Source organism: Saccopteryx bilineata, chromosome 6 (assembly GCF_036850765.1).
Source record: "Saccopteryx bilineata isolate mSacBil1 chromosome 6, mSacBil1_pri_phased_curated, whole genome shotgun sequence".
NCBI classification, from domain to species: Eukaryota; Metazoa; Chordata; class Mammalia; order Chiroptera; family Emballonuridae; genus Saccopteryx; species Saccopteryx bilineata.
In genome coordinates this window covers 168,496,972-168,514,856 of record NC_089495.1, presented here as the reverse complement: position 1 = coordinate 168,514,856, position 17,885 = coordinate 168,496,972, and the positions used below count along the sequence as shown (strand labels likewise).

General features: G+C 40.7%; 1 protein-coding gene across 2 annotated transcripts in view; it reads left to right on the top strand.

Annotated features, from left to right (window-relative positions):
- CFAP61 (cilia and flagella associated protein 61) overlaps window positions 1-17,885 on the top strand; it is a 381,775-nt gene that overhangs the window by 150,105 nt on the left and 213,785 nt on the right. For both annotated transcript variants that reach the window (XM_066236726.1, XM_066236727.1), the window contains exon 15: window positions 9,310-9,436. In XM_066236726.1, the coding sequence (XP_066092823.1) occupies window positions 9,310-9,436 (127 nt within the window). The remainder of the gene's footprint in view (window positions 1-9,309; window positions 9,437-17,885) is intronic.

The following is a 17,885-nucleotide window of genomic DNA, read 5'->3' as shown; positions in this document are numbered from 1 at the left end:
CATGAGTGGAAGGCACATCTGGGTGACTAAGTCGCTCAGTCCATCTTCCTGCCCTTCCAAACCATGCTTTTCTGAAATTGGCCATTTTTATTTGGGGGACTATGTTTCAAACTTGGCTATGCAACTAATATTTATTGTGCTAGAAATTATTTTCTATGAATAAATATTTATTGCTAAGTTAAATCATACCACCAGTTGTCAGCTTTGCTCACTAAACAGAAATGCCCTTAGGTAGCTCTCTTTTCTGTGATTTCTCCCCCGTGAGGGTTTGTTTCCTTTGCTTTTCTTTGGGTGACTCCCTACCCACTTCTGTCAGTTCTCCCAGCATGGCACCATGTCCCTGCTCCCGGCCTCTTGTCACTGGGAGGACTCAGAGCTCTGGTGCTTCTCGTCGGCCTCCTTGAATAGAACCTTGCAGAAAACTTTATTTTGTAGTTATTATTTTGCCAAGTGTCCGTCAGAGGACGAGTGGATTAAAAAGCTTTGGTACATATATACTATGGAATACTACTCAGCCATAAGAAATGATGACATCGCATCATTTACAATAACATGGATGGACCTTGATAACATTATACGAAGAGAAATAAGTAAATCAGAAAAAAAACTAAGAACTATATGAATCCATACATAGAAGGGACATAAAAATGAGACTCAGAGACATGAACAAGAATGTGATGGCAACAGGGTAGGGGGTGGGGGGAGGGAGGAGGGGGTGAAGAAGGAGAGAGGGGTTAGGGGAGGGGAGGGGCACAGAGAAAACCAGATAGAAGGTGACAGAAGACAATTTAACTTTGGGGGAGTGGTATACAGCACAATCAAATGTCAAAATAATCTAGAGATGTTTTCTCTCAACATATGTACCCTGATTTATCAATGTCACTGCATTAAATTTAATAAATAAATTTAAAAAAAACCTGAGATACGGTGACTATTGACTTGTTCTGTATTCTGTTACACAGACCACCCTTTGAAATTCAGGAGGACTCAGACAGCTTTTGCTTCCTTTCTTCATGTTTTTTTGATTTACTGTCATCAAATAATTGCTCTGCATCCTGCAAGGCTGAGCGACTACATATACAGACAGCTAGGTCTCTAATACAATTCATTCCAATTTAGGGTGGAAAATTACCTGTTAAGTCTTATTTCTTATGCTTTTATATATAATTTTTTGTTTTGTTTATGTGTAGAGTCTTAGTGAATACCATGCATTCTGATCTTCGAGGCCAGAGCCCCTCAAAAACAGGAAAAGAAAAACTCTTTTGTGAAGTGGGTGGCCGAGGCTGCAAAATTTTCAAGACCCAGTAAGAAAGGGCTCTGTCAGTTGTTCCTGAAGAGGTGACATTTCCTGAGCAATGGGGAGTTTGGTCATTCAGGTATATCAGAGAGTGAAAGTGTCAGAAAGAAGTGACCAGGACACGCGAAGCATTCCAGGGAAGGGTTAGGGAAAGAGCCGGGTAGGATGCCCTCGGAAGACCTTGCTTTTTCTGTTGATGGAGGAAGCTGCATGGACGGGTAAGGATAACCACAGCTCATCTCCCTTCTGATGCAAGGTGGCTCTAGAACCCTATCTGGACCCTTGCAAAAGGTGCAGCTGCACCCTCCTGGCTACTGACTACGTGTTCACTTCCGAGGCTGTTGGGTAAGGTGAGATGAGAACAGGTAGAGGAAGAGGAAGTTCTCCTTCCTGATTATATGTCCTAGGACACAGGAAGGAGCCCAGAGAGGTTATAACGAAAGAATGAAGATCAGAAACATTTTATTCTAAAGTCCTGGGCAGAGGAAAGGCAGGCTCACTTAGGTCTATCCAATGAGGCCCACCATTTTCTGCAGTTCTGCCCGGCTTAATTTGGGTAAAGAAACATTGAAGTGGACTTTGTCTTTTTGGATACTTACTTATAGCACATTATAAGTTTATTCCACAGAAGGTTTGGTATCATTTTATAAACCTGCAGTGAATATTCTTAATCTTAATGATTTATCTGAAAATATGGCACAAAATAAAGATAGCTGCTTGCTAATTTGACAATAAATACTATCATTTTTTGGTGCGTGCATGTGTGTATGATGCCTATATATATATTTTAAGATAATTTTTTTTTTTTTTTTTGTATTTTTCTGAAGCTGGAAACGGGGAGAGACAGTCAGACAGACTCCCGCATGCGCCCGACCGGGATTCACCCGGCACGCCCACCAGGGGTGACGCTCTGCCCACCAGGGGGCGATGCTCTGCCCATCCTGGGCGTCGCCATATTGTGACCAGAGCCACTCTAGCGCCTGAGGCAGAGGCCACAGAGCCATCCCCAGCACCCGGGCCATCTTTGCTCCAATGGAGCCTTGGCTGCGGGAGGGGAAGAGAGAGACAGAGAGGAAGGCGCGGCGGAGGGGTGGAGAAGCAAATGGGCGCTTCTCCTGTGTGCCCTGGCCGGGAATCGAACCCGGGTCCTCCTCACGCTAGGCCGACGCTCTACCACTGAGCCAACCGGCCAGGGCCTATTTTAAGATAATTTTAAGTAATGATCACCACACATGTTTAGAGTAGAACACTAAACCTTGTTTTGAGTTCATTTTATTTTTTGAAGAGCTGTCTGTAGCTAAAATGTAGATCGAGGTCTCCATAACTGCCATTCTGTTTCTAACTCACAGACATCGTAGACTGTCGGGGATTTCAGAATTGTTTCCCAGAAGACGGTTCTGGAATCAATTGAAGGTCAGGCCCGAGGGCAGGGATTTGGATTGTTTTGTTCCTCGATGGCTCCTGGCACCCACAGCTCACTGGGCTTGCAGCAGCTGTCATTGATATCTGTGACGGGCCCGCTGAGCCATTCTTAATAAAGCCATTTCAGGAATTTTTAAGGAATGTATTTTAACTGCAGATCTATTTCTTACGCATATTCATTTTTTACATTTTTCTGGATGCTCCTATCAATTGCTATATAAAAGCAATTAGGACACCATGTACCTGTTGCCACATCTGTATTTCCTTTTTGCTGGCCACAGGTTCCCATCATCCCATTCCAGATAAAGACAAAGCAGCATGCGCACACTGGCCACTTGCCTCAGGCCCCCAGTGAAAAGGTCACCTGTGGAGTGAACCTACATTCTGCCTTCTGAATGGAGCTAAAAACAATGGAAAAAGAGCTCTCAGAGGCAACAGCAGCCTTGACCCATAGAAATACAAAGTTAGCCATATATGTAATTTTAAATGTTCTAATGGCCACATTAACTGGAAAATCAAAAGGAAGTAGGTGAAATTATTATATTTATTACTTACCTCCTGTATTAAATCCAAAATATTGTGGTTTCAACATGTAATCAATATAAAAAAGTATCAGTGAGATATTTTACATTCTTTTTCTGTTCCAAGTCTTCAGACTTCATGGGCATTTTGTACGCACGGCACATCTCAGTGCAGAGATGGCTCCACTTTCCGGGGCTCAGGAGCCAGGTGTGGCTCTGGATGGAAGAGTAGAGGGGACACAGCATTGCTGCTGCCCTTCCTCCCCCTGAAGTCTGGGAACAAATGAAGACTGTGAAGTGTCTCGATGACTATAAATAGCAGAGACTAGAGCCTCACAAGCTAACACAAAGTGGTTGTGTTCCCTAATTGATCATTGAGTTCCATGGACAAACTGGTGAAGTAATGTTGGTGTTTTGTGATCCTTGGCAGTAAACAGCCCCCACAGTCCAGCAAATGTGCACTGAGCACTACTGCTGGCTAAGGGAGGCCTGGCCTTTCAGAGTGGACCATGATGTGGTCTGATCTCTGAGGCTTGCATGGGGAAAGCACAGGCTAGCACAGTAGACATGCAAATGTGTCACCTGTGCAGTCACTCTGCTGATCCCACAAAGCACTCTTAATAACCCCATTGCAGCATTCATCACCTGTGGGAAATGGTCTCTGGCATCTCCATGCAAGCTGCGAAATTCACTCATTGAACAGAGATTCACTGAGCACTTACTACATGCCAGGTATTATTCTAACCATGGGGCTGCAGCAGCAGTGAGCATGGAGACCAAAACTGTTATCTCCATAATGTTTTATTTTAGTGGGAGGAGACAAAGGAACAGGATAAACAGAAAGTAGGGAGTGCTGTGGAGAAAAATAGAGCAGGTAATGGAAGTGTCAGGATTTCCAAATTTTTAATAGGGTGGTTAGGGTGAGAGAGGCCTCGCTGAGAAGGTGGAACTTGAGCAGACACTCGAGGCTAAGGTGCGGAACAAGGCTTGCATCTCTGCTAGAGAGGGAGGCAGAATTCCCAGGAAGAACTCTGATGAGAGAGTGTGCCTGGACTGTTTGGGGAGTGGGGGGGGGGGAGGCCTGTGAGGGAGGCAAGAAGAGCCAGAAGCCAACTACGTGGAGATGAGTCAGGAGAGAGACCGCAGAGAGGAGGTGTGGGGAGAGGGCTTTTGGTCTTGGCCTCCGAAAGGACTTTGGCTTTTCCAAGGAATGAGGTGGGAATTGTAACTGGGGTTCCCAACCTTGAACCATCTTTACTTTCATGAAGCTTTAATTGAAATCTAGCATTTCCTTCCGTGGCAAAAGCAGGCAACAAACCACAATAGGATCAGTAGCCCCTGTAGCCTTCTCTTAAATTGAAAGAACAGGCATTTTCCTATTATATTACAGAATTGCATATATCTACAAATATGACCTGTGGTTTATGCCCACCTACACAGCATTAGAGCACTACTGAACCATGTTATTTAGTGAAGCTCATATATTGTAATTTATATCTTTTATTCTATGCATTAAAAGGGGAGTCCTTGGCATAAAAGGTTAAGAACACCTATATGCTGGCATTTGAGTAGAAGAGTCATATGATCTGACTTAGTGTTTTGTAAGTCACTCTACATGCTTTGTTGAGGGTAGATTGTCAGCGCAAAGGTGGAAGCGTTGTCCAGGGCAGTATGACACCACCATAAGCAAGAGGTGGTGGCGGCTGGGGCCAGTGGGAGAAGGGTGTGGGGTCTGCGTGCATTTTGAAGGGACAGCCAACGGGACATGCTACAGGGCTGGAAGTGAGGCAGGTGGGGAAAAGGGCCAAGAGGAAGCCTCAGGCTGGGGCCTGAACCGCTGGAAGAATGGAGTTACACTTAACTGAGACAGGAAGGACAGCTGGTGGGGGCTTTGAAATGGTAAGATTGAGATAAGTATTAGACAGCTAAGTTGTTTTCATCCGGGAGATTCAGGATCCATCCTTTTGTCTAATACCAATTTCTGAGAGAGATGTATTCAACTTTGCCAATATAGTGGTGAATTAGTCAAATTCTCATAATTCTGTGAATTTTAACTTTACTATTCTGAAGCTGTATTCTTAGAACCCTACAGATTTGATTTTGTCATCTCTTCCTGGTGAATATTTTATAAATATATAATTGGTATTTAGAATATAAATTAATAGTCATTTGATGAGTCAAAATGAAGACATATATTCTCCATGATTAACTCCTTTTTATGGAGATATAATTCACATACAGCATTCTGCTTTTACTTTTATTAAATAAAGAACTTTTTCTTGCCTGACAAGGTGGTGGCACAGTGGATAGAGTGTCAGACGGGGACACAGAGGACTCCAGGTTCAAAACCCCGAGGTTGCTGGCTTGAGTGCGGGCTTACCAGCTTGAGCACGGGGTCACTGGCTTGAGCATGGGATCATAGACATGACTCCATGGTCGCTGGCTTGAGCCCAAAGGTCATTGACTTGAAGCTGAAGGTCACTGGCTTGAGCAAAGGGTCACTCGCTCTGTAGTCCCCTGGTCAAGGCACATATGAGAAAGCACTAAGGAGCCGCAACAAAGAATTGATGCTTCTGATCTCCCTTCTTGTCTGTCTGTCCCTATCTGTCCTTTTCTCTCTTCTCTCTGTCTCTGTCTCTCTGTCTCTCTCTCTGTCACACACATACACAAAAAAAGAACTTTTTCTTTCATAATGCCTTTTGCCTATGGTCGTCTGGTTTACCTGGTGTTTATATTGCTACACTGGCTTATTTTTTAACTATGAGTTGCCATTCCTCTTTTCTTTTCCTTTCAATTTCTTTGGTATTATATATATATATTTTGGTAACAGCTTGCTTGACTTAATTCACATTCCATACCACTGAAAGTATATAACTCGTTGGTTTTTAGTACATTCACAAAGTTGTGCAACCATCACCTCGTTGTGGTTCCAAGATATTTTCATCTTCGCAAAGGCTACTCCACACCTACAGTGGGTCCGTAAAGTCATGGTGCACTTTTGACTGGTCACAGGAAAGCAACAAAAGACGATAGAAATGTGAAATCTGCACCAAAGAAAAGGAAAACCCTCCTAGTTTCTATAGGATGATGTGGCAGCATGTGCGCATGCACAGATGATGACATAACACCGTGTATACAGCGGAGCAGCCCATGGCCATGCCAGTCAAGATGTGGATGGTAAAGAGGAAAGTTCAGTGTGTTCTGTGGTTCGCTAAATTCGAATCCGTGACCAAAGTGCAACGTGAATATCAGCGTGTTTATAACAAAGCGCCACCACATAGGAATACATTACTCGGTGGGATAAGCAGTTGAAGGAAACCGGCAGTTTGGTGGAGAAACCCCGTTCTGGTAGACCATCAGTCAGTGACGAGTCTGTAGAGGCTATACGGGATAGCTACCTAAGGAGTCCTAAAAAATCTGTGCGTGAGCCCACATCGAACTGCACTGAATAGGTATGAAACTGGGGGAGTTTTGCTTTGATTTGGTGCAGATTTCACATTTCTATCGTCTTTTGTTGCTTTCCTGTGACTGGTCGAAAGTGCACCATGACTTTATGGACACACTGTATTAAGCACCATGTTCATTCTTTTCTCCTCCCAGCCTCCTGGCCGCAACTAATTTACTTTCTGTCTCTATAAGTTTGCCTGTTCTGAATACTTCATATGAATGGAATTGTACAATATGTGGCCCTTGTGTGTTGCTTCTTTTGCTGAGCATGGTGTCTTTGGGGTCCCTCCATGTGTGGCACTTGTCTGTACCTCATTCCCATGTATGGCTGAACGATACTCCACTGTATGGATGAACCACATTCTGTTTATCCATTCCGTTGATGGACATTGAGTTCTTTCTGCCTTTTGGGCTATTATTATAAATGATACTACTGTGAGCATTTAGGAACAAGTTTTGTGTGGACATATGTTCTTGATTCCCTTGGGTATTTTCCTAGTACCTTTGTGGTGTCTTGTTTTTTACATTTACATCTTTAATCTGTCTGAACTAGATCTTGGTGTGAGGTGGCCATATCAGAACCGAGTTTTTATGCTTCACTTTAGAAGTGTTCATAAATATTAAGGTGATATTAATTTTTAATCTGTATACAAGTTAAGTATAGATATTGATTGTTCTTTGCAACTATGCCACTTTGTCCACAGTATGGGAGCGTGCACTAAAATTTAAGCATTAATATTTACTACAATGGAAAGTTAAGTAGGTTAGAACACTTCACTTTATTAATATTAGTAAGAATAGCACTGTCCAATTTAATAATAATACCCAAATGACTGAGAGCATTCTGTGCAAGGCCAGGTAGATAGTATGTCAGGCCCATTACAAATGAAGATGTGGGGGCTCTGGCCTAGGACGAGAAGTCATCTCCCTTCCCACAGGCCTGCCGCTCCAACGTGCATCCCCGACAGCTGGCAACTTCTACACCGGCGGAGGGTGGGCAGGAGATCTATGCTGAGTTGCCAGCTGAACACTCCGTGGCACTGCCTGCCCCAGATGGGGACGCCCATCACCATGCTCCAGCTAGAGACTCCATGGGACATCCTCCCCACCCCCATCCTTCCCAAACCTGTGGAGCATGGTGGCTGAATGTGGGCCTCCCCCACAGATGCAGCCCAGTCGCCTCCAGCAGAGGGCAGCAGCAGTCACAGGGCAGGGTGGGGAGGCCCTGTAGGGCCCAGTGTGCTAGGAGCAGGGAACAGATGGAGAGAAGCCCTCATGGAGGGCGGTGGGAGGTAGGTACCACATGTGAGACCAGGTTCCAAGCCCCCGGACAGGCTGTGTTGTCTTAATTGACTTCATGTAAGAAACACAGCCTAGGTTTAATGTTACTTCTTAACTTCTTACCGTACTTTAAACATTTGCAGAAGAATTTGATTTTATGTATGAAGTAAATGTGAAATAAAGCATGGCACTGAACATTTTAAATTAAATTAATTTAAAGTGTATCTTTGTATTGTTTCTGGTTAGTGACATTATCAGTAATTTTTACCTTACTCTTTGCACTGCCTTATACATGTGTTTTCTAGATTTCTTATAATAAGAGTTACTTTTATAATTAATCAAACCTCATCTTTATAATAAAGATATTTTACTGATGTTTTCTTAAATATGATATGTTATAACTAGAAAGCCCGGTGGTCATACGAAATGACCGCTGTTCTAGATATTATAAATTGTAATTAAAATGATTTGTGCAAAGGTGTCTGCTAATTCAGACTGAATTACCCAGGGCAGGCGGTGAGGACGCCCCTTTGCTTAGTGCCCCACAGGGTTTCCCCCTTCTACTTGCTTAAAGTAGAGTGCAATGAAGGAAACCACTGGCGGTACATTTCTTAAGAGTCACCGCGAGCTCAATAAATAAAGGTGATTTAAATAATAAAATGTTAATTCACATGTCAAAGAAAACTGTTTTAATCCTTTTTGTGTTTCGGTCAGCATTACTCTGTCGTTTTTTGCATTTCTCTCCTGCCTTTGTTCAAGGGACTCATTTTGTCGAGACAGGCTTTTTTGTCTTGCATCTGAGGCAAGCCTTGTTTCTCTATGCTCATCAGTCTCATTTTGCCGAGAAAGACGCATTTGCTCTGCGACTGAAGCAAGCCTTGTCTTTCTCTGCTCAGTGGTTTCTTTTTGTTGAGAAAGCCATTTTTGTGCAGCTTTAGCTCCTTTTCTCTCCTCTTCAGTGCCGTATTTTCTAGGAAGCATTCTTAAAAGAAATTACATTAAGACGTAGTTTTTATGTAAAACAGATGATTGCCAATGCAAACAAATGTTCACCTTCCCCCTGACACGCTCAATTTGCATTCAGCCTTAAATTGTTTCAAAAGCAGATGATTGCCAATGCAAACAAATGTTCACCTTCCCCCTGAACGCAAATTCCTGTGACCAGTCAATTTGCGTTCAGCCGTGGCAACTTCACCCCATTGGCTAGTACAGTTACGCAAGCAACCAATAAGCTATTGGCAACAGACACTTAAGCCGCATATAATAAAGATTTTGTCTCCATTTTGGGGGGAATACATATTTAGTACTTTTAACTTAAAAAATGTGTTTCTCTTTACCTAGGACCATTAATATAAGATTAGCCAATTTCTTGGATACTTCTGGCGTTGAAAATCTCGTCAGCACCCTCATGCTCAATACAAGCATATTGGAGGACTTACAACAGTACAGCGTGGCTCGCAGGGACCCTGTAAGTACCTCTATCGCCAGACGGGCTTCTGTTTTCTCATGTTTGGGACTGTTATGGTCCAGGCAGGTTTAGCCTGAAGTCCCCATGGACCTCAGTGGGAGAATTGTGTGTTGGGAGCAGCGTGGTGTTGGAAGAGAGAGGCAAGAAGAGAAAAAAGGGAACAGGTTTAAGGTCGTGAGTCTGTTCTCCTCACGGGTGGCGCTGCATACATGAACCTGCACAGGGGATATAGTTGTGTAGAACTTAATACACACTCACACACACTCTCTCTCATGCCAATGTGTGTTCCCTACCTATTATATTATACTAGTGTTTTTACAGAATGTTGCCATTAGAGGGTACTGGGCAGAGCGTAATAGAAATTTCTCTGTATTCTTACAACTGCTTGTGAGTCTACATCTGTCTCAATAGACATTTCAATTAAAAAACAAAAAAACAGGGGAGAGAGAAGATGGCAGCAGAGTAGGCGGATGCACAGACACCCAGCTCTCAACACCAAACTGGAATACAAATCAATTTAGAAAATATCAGCATGAAAAACCAACACTGAACTGCAAGAACAGCTCTCAAAAACCAAGGAGCAAAGAGGAAGCCACAATAATCCTGGTAAGGAGTGCCTGAATCTCCTCTGCTTACAGGAAGGGAAGGAGGGGGGTGAGGCTGAGAGCCCAGAGAGGATTTCACAGAGGAAAAAGAGCAGAAACTACTGCTCACAGCCACTTACCTGGCGACCAGGGAGCAAGGTGGGTTGAAAAGACCAGCTTATCTCCCAAGTGGAAAAGACAGGGAGAGGGACAGACTGTGAGGGGCTAAGGTATGCAAGAAACAAAATAAAAAAGCTGACTCATTCATGCTGGAGGCAGCCATAGCTGGGGGAGGGACTGAACCTTTCACAAAACAGAGCTGAAGTGCTTCCGGATCAGAGATCTCCAGACATCTATCCAGCTCCAATCAGCACAATAAGACACAGCTGAAAACAAGAAGTGGGGAGGAGGGGCAGAAACTCAGGTCTCCATGGAGATCTGAGATACACCTCCCCCTACTGAAGCTGAGAGAAAAAACCCTGCCCCCAGTGAGATTAGTTGGAGGAAGAGACCTTCAGCGTCTCAGGTTACACCCACAGCATTCCTGGATACAGTTTCAAGGAAGCCCCCTGCTGAGATCAGTTAACAAGACTATCACCTGTTAAGAAAACAAACAAATCAAGACTTCAAAGCTGCCCAAATCCAAAAGTGGATTACAAATAATAGCTGATACCAACCCACGAAGACCTAAAAATAACACAACTGAAAACTGGAGGCAGACAACACCAAGTCTAGACTCAATCAACTCTACAAATAAAAAAAAAAAAAAAGAAGAAGAAGATGAGAAAACAAAGGAGTGCAATCCAAATGAAACCACAAGAGACACTTTCGAGAGATGAACTGAGTGATATGGAAATAATCAAACTTCCAGATGCGGAGTTCAAAATAATGATTGTAAGGATGCTTAGGGATCTTAGAACAACAATGGAGGGGGAGTTTGAAAACCTAAATAAAGAAATAGCAAGTATAAAAAAGAATCAGTTGGAGACGACAAATACAATATCAGAAATAAAGACCACAATGGAAGGAATTAAAAACAGGATAGATAGAGCAGAGGATCGAATCAGCGAGTTAGAAGACAACTGGAATGAAGGCATGAAAGCAGAGAAGAAAAGAGAAAAAAGACTCAAAAAGTCAGAGGAAACTCTTAGAGAGCTCTGTGACAACATGAAGAGAAATAACATCCGCATCATAGGGGTTCCTGAAGAAGAAGAAAAAGAACAAGGGATAGAGACTTTGTTCAATCATATCATAGCTGAAAACTTCCCTAAATTAATGCAAGAGAAACTCTCACAAATCCAAGAAGCACAGAGGACTCCATTAAAGAGAAACCCAAAGAAACCTACACCAAGACACATCATAATTAAAATACCAAAGCTAAGCGATAAAGAGAAAATATTAAAAGCTGCAAGAGAAAAAAAAGTTATCACCTACAAAGGAGCCCCCATAAGGATGACATCTGACTTCTCAACAGAAACACTTGAGGCCAGAAGGGAATGGCAAGAAATATTCAAAGTAATGCAGAACAAGAACCTACAACCAAGACTACTTTATCCAGCAAGGCTATCGTTTAAAATTGAAGGAGAAATAAAAAGCTTCCCAGACAAAAAACAACTCAAGGAATTCATTACAACCAAACCAATGCTGCAGGAAATATTAAGGGGCCTGGTGTAAACAGATAAAGTGGGAAAAGAATACAGAAAAAAAAAAAGAAAAAGGAATACACCTTTAAAGAAGAAAATGGCAATAAACAACTACATATCAATAATAACCTTAAATGTAAATGGATTAAATGATCCAATCAAAAGACATAGGGTAGCTGCGTGGATAAGAAAACAGGACCCATACATATGTTGTCTACAAGAGACACACCTTAGAACAAAAGACACACACAGATTGAAGGTAAAAGGATGGAAAAAAATGTTTCATGCAAATGGAAATGAAAAAAAAGCTGGGGTAGCAATACTTATATCAGACAAATTGGACTTTAAAACAAAGGATATAGTAAGAGATAAAGAAGGCCACTACATAATGATAAAGGGAGTAATCCAACAGGAAGATATAACTATTATAAATATCTATGCACCTAATATAGGAGCACCCAAATATATAAAACAGATTTTGATGGATTTAAAGGGCGAGATCAACAGCAATACTATAATAGTAGGGGATTTCAATACCCCACTAACATCACTAGATAGATCCTCAAGAAAGAAAATTAACAAAGAAACAGCAGACTTATTGGAAACACTAGATCAACTCGATTTAATAGATATCTTCAGAACCTTTCACCCTAAAGCAGCAGAATATACATTCTTTTCAAGTGCTCATGGTACATTCTCTAGGATAGACCACATGTTAGGGCACAAAAGTGCTCTCAACAAATTTAAGAAGACTGAAATCATATCAAGCACTTTCTCCGATCACAACGGCATGAAACTAGAAATGAATCACAGCAGAAAAGCTCAAAAATTCTCAAACACATGGAAACTAAATAGCAGGGTGTTAAATAATGAATGGATTAAGAATGAGATCAAAGAAGAAATAAAGAAATTCCTAGAAACGAATGACAATGAGCATACAACAACTCAAAATTTATGGGACACAGCGAAAGCAGTGCTGAGAGGGAAGTTCATAGCACTACAGGCACACTTTCAGAAGCTAGAAAAAGCTCAAATAAACAACTTAACCCTGCATCTAAAAGAATTAGAAAAAGAACAGCAAGTAAAGCCCAAATGTAGAAGAAGGAAGGAAATAATAAAGATCAGAGCAGAAATAAATGACATAGAGGCTAAAGAAACAATACAGAGGATCAATGAAACTAGGAGCTGGTTCTTTGAAAAGGTAAACAAGATTGATGCACCTTTAAGTAGACTCACCAAGAAAAAGAGAGAGAGGACTCAAATAAATAAAATTAGAAATGAGAGAGGAGAAATAACAACTGACACAACAGAAATACAAAATATTGTAAGAAAATACTATGAAGAACTGTATGCCAAAGAACTAGACAACCTAGATGAAATGGACAAATTCCTTGAAATGTACAATCTTCCAAAAATCAATCTGGAAGAATCAGAAAACTTAAACAGACCAATTACACCAAAGGAGATCGAAACAGTTATCAAAAAACTCCCAACAAAGAAAAGTCCGGGGCCCGATGGCTTCACAACGGAATTCTACCAAATATTCAAAGAAGAACTAACTCCTATCCTTCTCAAACTATTTCAAAAAATTCAAGAGGAAGGAAGACTTCCAAACTCCTTTTATGAGGCGAGCATAATTCTGATTCCAAAACCAGGCAAAGACCACACAAAGAAAGAAAATTATAGGCCAATATCTCTGATGAATATAGATGCTAAAATCCTCAACAAAATATTAGCAAACCGGATCCAACAATATATGGAAAAAATCATACACCATGATCAAGTGGGATTTATTCTGGGGAGGCAAGGCTGGTACAATATTCATAAATCAATCAATGTGATTCATCACATAAACAAAAAGAAGGAGAAAAACCATATGATAATTTCAATAGATGCAGAAAAAGCATTTGATAAAATCCAGCTCCCATTCATGATCAAAACTCTCAGCAAAGTGGGAATACAGGGAACATACCTCAACATGATAAAAGCCATCTATGAGAAACCCACAGCCAACATCATACTCAATGGGCAAAAATTAAAAGCAATACCCTTAAGATCAGGAACAAGGCAGGGGTGCCCCCTTTCACCACTCTTATTTAACATAGTCCTGGAAGTCCTAGCCACAGCAATCAGACAAGTAGAAGAAATAAAAGGCATTCAAGTTGGAAAAGAAGAAGTAAAACTATCATTATTTGCAGATGATATGATATTGTATATAGAAAACCTCAGTCTATATTGTATATAGAAACCTTTCTATATTGTATATAGAAAGTCTCAGTCAAAAAACTACTGGACCTGATAAATAAATTCAGCAAAGTGGCAGGATATAAAATCAATACTCAGAAATCAGAAGCATTTTTATACACCAACAATGAACAGTCAGAAAGAGAAATTAAGGAAACAATCCCCTTCACAATTACAACCAAAAAAATAAAGTACCTAGGAGTAAACTTAACCAAGGAGACTAAAGATTTGTACTCGGAAAATTACAAAACATTGATAAAAGAAATCAAGGAAGATACTAACAAGTGGAAGCATATACCGTGCTCATGGTTAGGAAGAATAAACATCATTAAAATGTCTATATTACCCAAAGCAATTTATAAATTCAATGCAATACCAATTAAAATACCAATGACATACTTCAAAGATATAGAACACATATTCCAAAAATTTATATGGAACCAAAAAAGGACACGAATAGCCTCAGCAATCTTAAAAAAGAAGAATAAAGTGGGAGGTATCACACTTCCTGATATCAAGTTATACTACAAGGCCATTGTACTCAAAACAGCCTGGTACTGGCATAAGAACAGGCATATAGATCAATGGAATAGAACAGAGAACCCAGAAATAAACCCACAGTTCTATGGACAACTGATATTTGACAAAGGAGGTAAGGACATACAATGGAGTAAAGACAGCCTCTTTAACAAATGGTGTTGGGAAAATTGGACAGCTACCTGCAAAAAAATGAAACTAGATCACCAGCTTACACCACTCACAAAAATAAACTCAAAATGGATAAAAGACTTGAATGTAGGCCGTGAAACCATAAGCATCTTAGAAGAAAACATAGGCAGTAAGCTCTCCGACATCTCTCGGAGCAATATATTTGCTGATTTATCTCCACGCGGAAGTGAAATAAAAGACAGGATAAACAAATGGGACTATATCAAACTAAAAAGCTTTTGCACAGCTAAAGACAACAAGAACAGAATAAAAAGACAAACTACACAATGGGAGAACATATTTGACAATACGTCTGATAAGGGGTTAATAACCAAAATTTATAAAGAACTTGTAAAACTCAACACCAGGAAGACAAACAACCCAATCCAAAAATGGGCAAAAGAGATGAATAGACACTTCTCCAAAGAGGACATACAGATGGCCAATAGGCATATGAAAAAATGCTCAACATCACTAATCATTAGAGAAATGCAAATTAAAACCACAATGAGATATCACCTTACACCAGTCAGAATGGCGCTTATCAACAAAACAACACAGAATATGGAGAAATGTGTTGGCGAGGATGTGGAGAAAAGGGGACCCTCCTGCACTGCTGGTGGGAATGCAGACTGGTGCAGCCACTGTGGAAAACAGTATGGAGATTCCTCAAAAAACTGAAAATCGAACCGCCTTTTGACCCAGCTAGCCCACTTTTAGGAATATACCCCAAGGACACCATAGAACGGCTCGAAAAGGAGAAATGCACCCGCATGTTTGTGGCAGCATTGTTCACAATAGCGAAGATCTGGAAACAGCCCAAGTGTTTGTCAGAGGACGAGTGGATTAAAAAACTTTGGTACATATATACTATGGAATACTACTCAGCCATAAGAAATGATGACATCGGATCATTTAGAATAGCATGGATGGACTTTGATAACATTATACGGAGTGAAATAAGTAAATCAGAAAAAAACTGAGATGAATCCATACATAGAAGGGACATAAAAATGAGACTCAGAGACATGAACAAGAATGTGATGGCAACAGGGGCGGGGGGGGTTGGGGGAGGGGGGAGGGGGTGAAGAAGGAGAGAGGGGTTAGGGGAGGGGAGGGGCACAAAGAAAACCAGATAGAAGGTGACAGAAGACAATTTAACTTTGCGGGAGGGGTATACAGCACAATCAAATGTCAAAATAATCTAGAGATATTTTCTCTCAACATATGTACCCTGATTTATCAATGTCACTGCATTAAATTTAATAAAAAATATTAATATTAAAAAACAAACAAACAAAAAAAAACAAAAAAAAACAGGGAAAGCCGGTTTCACTTGAAGCAGTAAAAATTATAACATAATAAGTACATGTATGTATAGTGTTCTGTGTAAGACGTGCTCCCGAAGCTCTCCCCAGCGAACAGAGGCGTGTCTGTTGTCTCAGGAGAAACGTTTCTGCAGTTGTTCAAACTGCACACTGACCCGGCGGTGTTTCCCAGAACACCATTTTTACTTGAAAGAACAGCTGGCAGACAAAATGTGGTTATTCAACCTCAGGTAGTTGGCAGATGTTTTCTTTAAAAGAGTGGGCCTGTCACTCCAAGAAAACAACCGACACATTTGTTCCCTGTGATAAAAATCTAAGCCTTAAAGAAAAAATTAGAATTTTGGAAAATCAGCACCTGCCATTGTGAGTTTGACAGCTTCCCATTACAGATGTTTTTCTGATAAGCCTGGTGGTGATAGTACCAAGTGTGATTTTTTTTTTTCAATTTTTTATTTTTTATTTTTTTTTTGTTCAGTTACAAAATTTTTTTTAATAAATTTTTATTAATGGTAATGGGATGACATTAATAAATCAGGGTACATATATTCAAAGAAAACATGTCTAGGTTATTTTGTCATTAAATTATGTTGCGTACCCCTCGCCCAAAGTCAGATTGTCCTCCGCCACCCTCTATCTAGTTCTCTGTGCCCCTCCCCCTCCCCCTAACTCTCTCCCTCCCTCCCTCCCATGTCCTCCCTCCCCCCACCCCTGGTAACCACCACACTCTTGTCCATGTCTCTTAGTCTCATTTTTATGTTCCACCAATGTATGGAATCATGTAGTTCTTGTTTTTTTCTGATTTACTATTTCACTCCTTATAATGTTATCAAGATCCCACCATTTTGCTGTAAATGATCTGATGTCATCATTTCTTATGGCTGAGTAGTATTCCATAGTGTATATGTGCCACATCTTCTTTATCCAGTCTTCTATTGAAGGGCTTTTTGGTTGTTTCCATGTCTTGGCCACTGTGAACAGTGCTGCAATGAACATGGGGCTACATGTGTCTTCACGTATCAATGTTTCTGAGGTTTTGGGGTATATACCCAGTAGAGGGATTGCTGGGTCATAAGGTAGTTCTATTTGCAGTTTTTTGAGGAACCACCATACTTTCCTCCATAATGGTTGCACTACTTTACAGTCCCACCAACAGTGAATGAGGGTTCCTTTTTCTCCACAGCCTCTCCAACATTTGCTATTACCCGTCTTGTTGATAATAGCTAGTCTAACAGGGGTGAGGTGGTATCTCATTGTAGTTTTGATTTGCATTTCTCTAATAACTAATGAAGCTGAGCATCTTTTCATATATCTGTTGGCCATTTGTATCTCTTCCTGGGAGAAGTGTCTGTTCATGTCCTCTTCCCATTTTTTTATGGGATTGTTTGTTTGTTGTTGAGTTTTATGAGTTCTTTGTAAATTTTGGATATTAGGCCCTTATCTGAGCTGTTGTTTGTAAATATTTCCCATTTAGTTGGCTGTCTGTTTATTTTTATATCAGTTTCTCTTGCTGAGCAAAAACTTTGTATTCTGATGTAGTCCCATTCATTTATCTTTGCCTTCACTTCTCTTGCCATTGGAGTCAAGTTCATAAAATGTTCTTTAAAACCCAGGTCCATGATTTTAGTACCTATGTCTTCTTCTATGTACTTTATTGTTTCAGGTCTTATATTTAGGTCTTTGATCCATTTTGAATTAATTTTAGTACACGGGGACAGGCTATAGTTGAGTTTCATTCTTTTGCATGTGGCTTTCCAGTTTTCCCAACACCATTTGTTGAAGAGGCTTTCTTTTCTCCATTGTATGTTGTTGGCCCCTTTATCAAAGATTATTTGAACATATATATGTGGTTTTATTTCTGGGCTTTCTATTCTGTTCCATTGGTCTGAGTGTCTATTTTTCTGCCAATACCATGCTTTTTTGATTATCGTGGCCCTATAATATA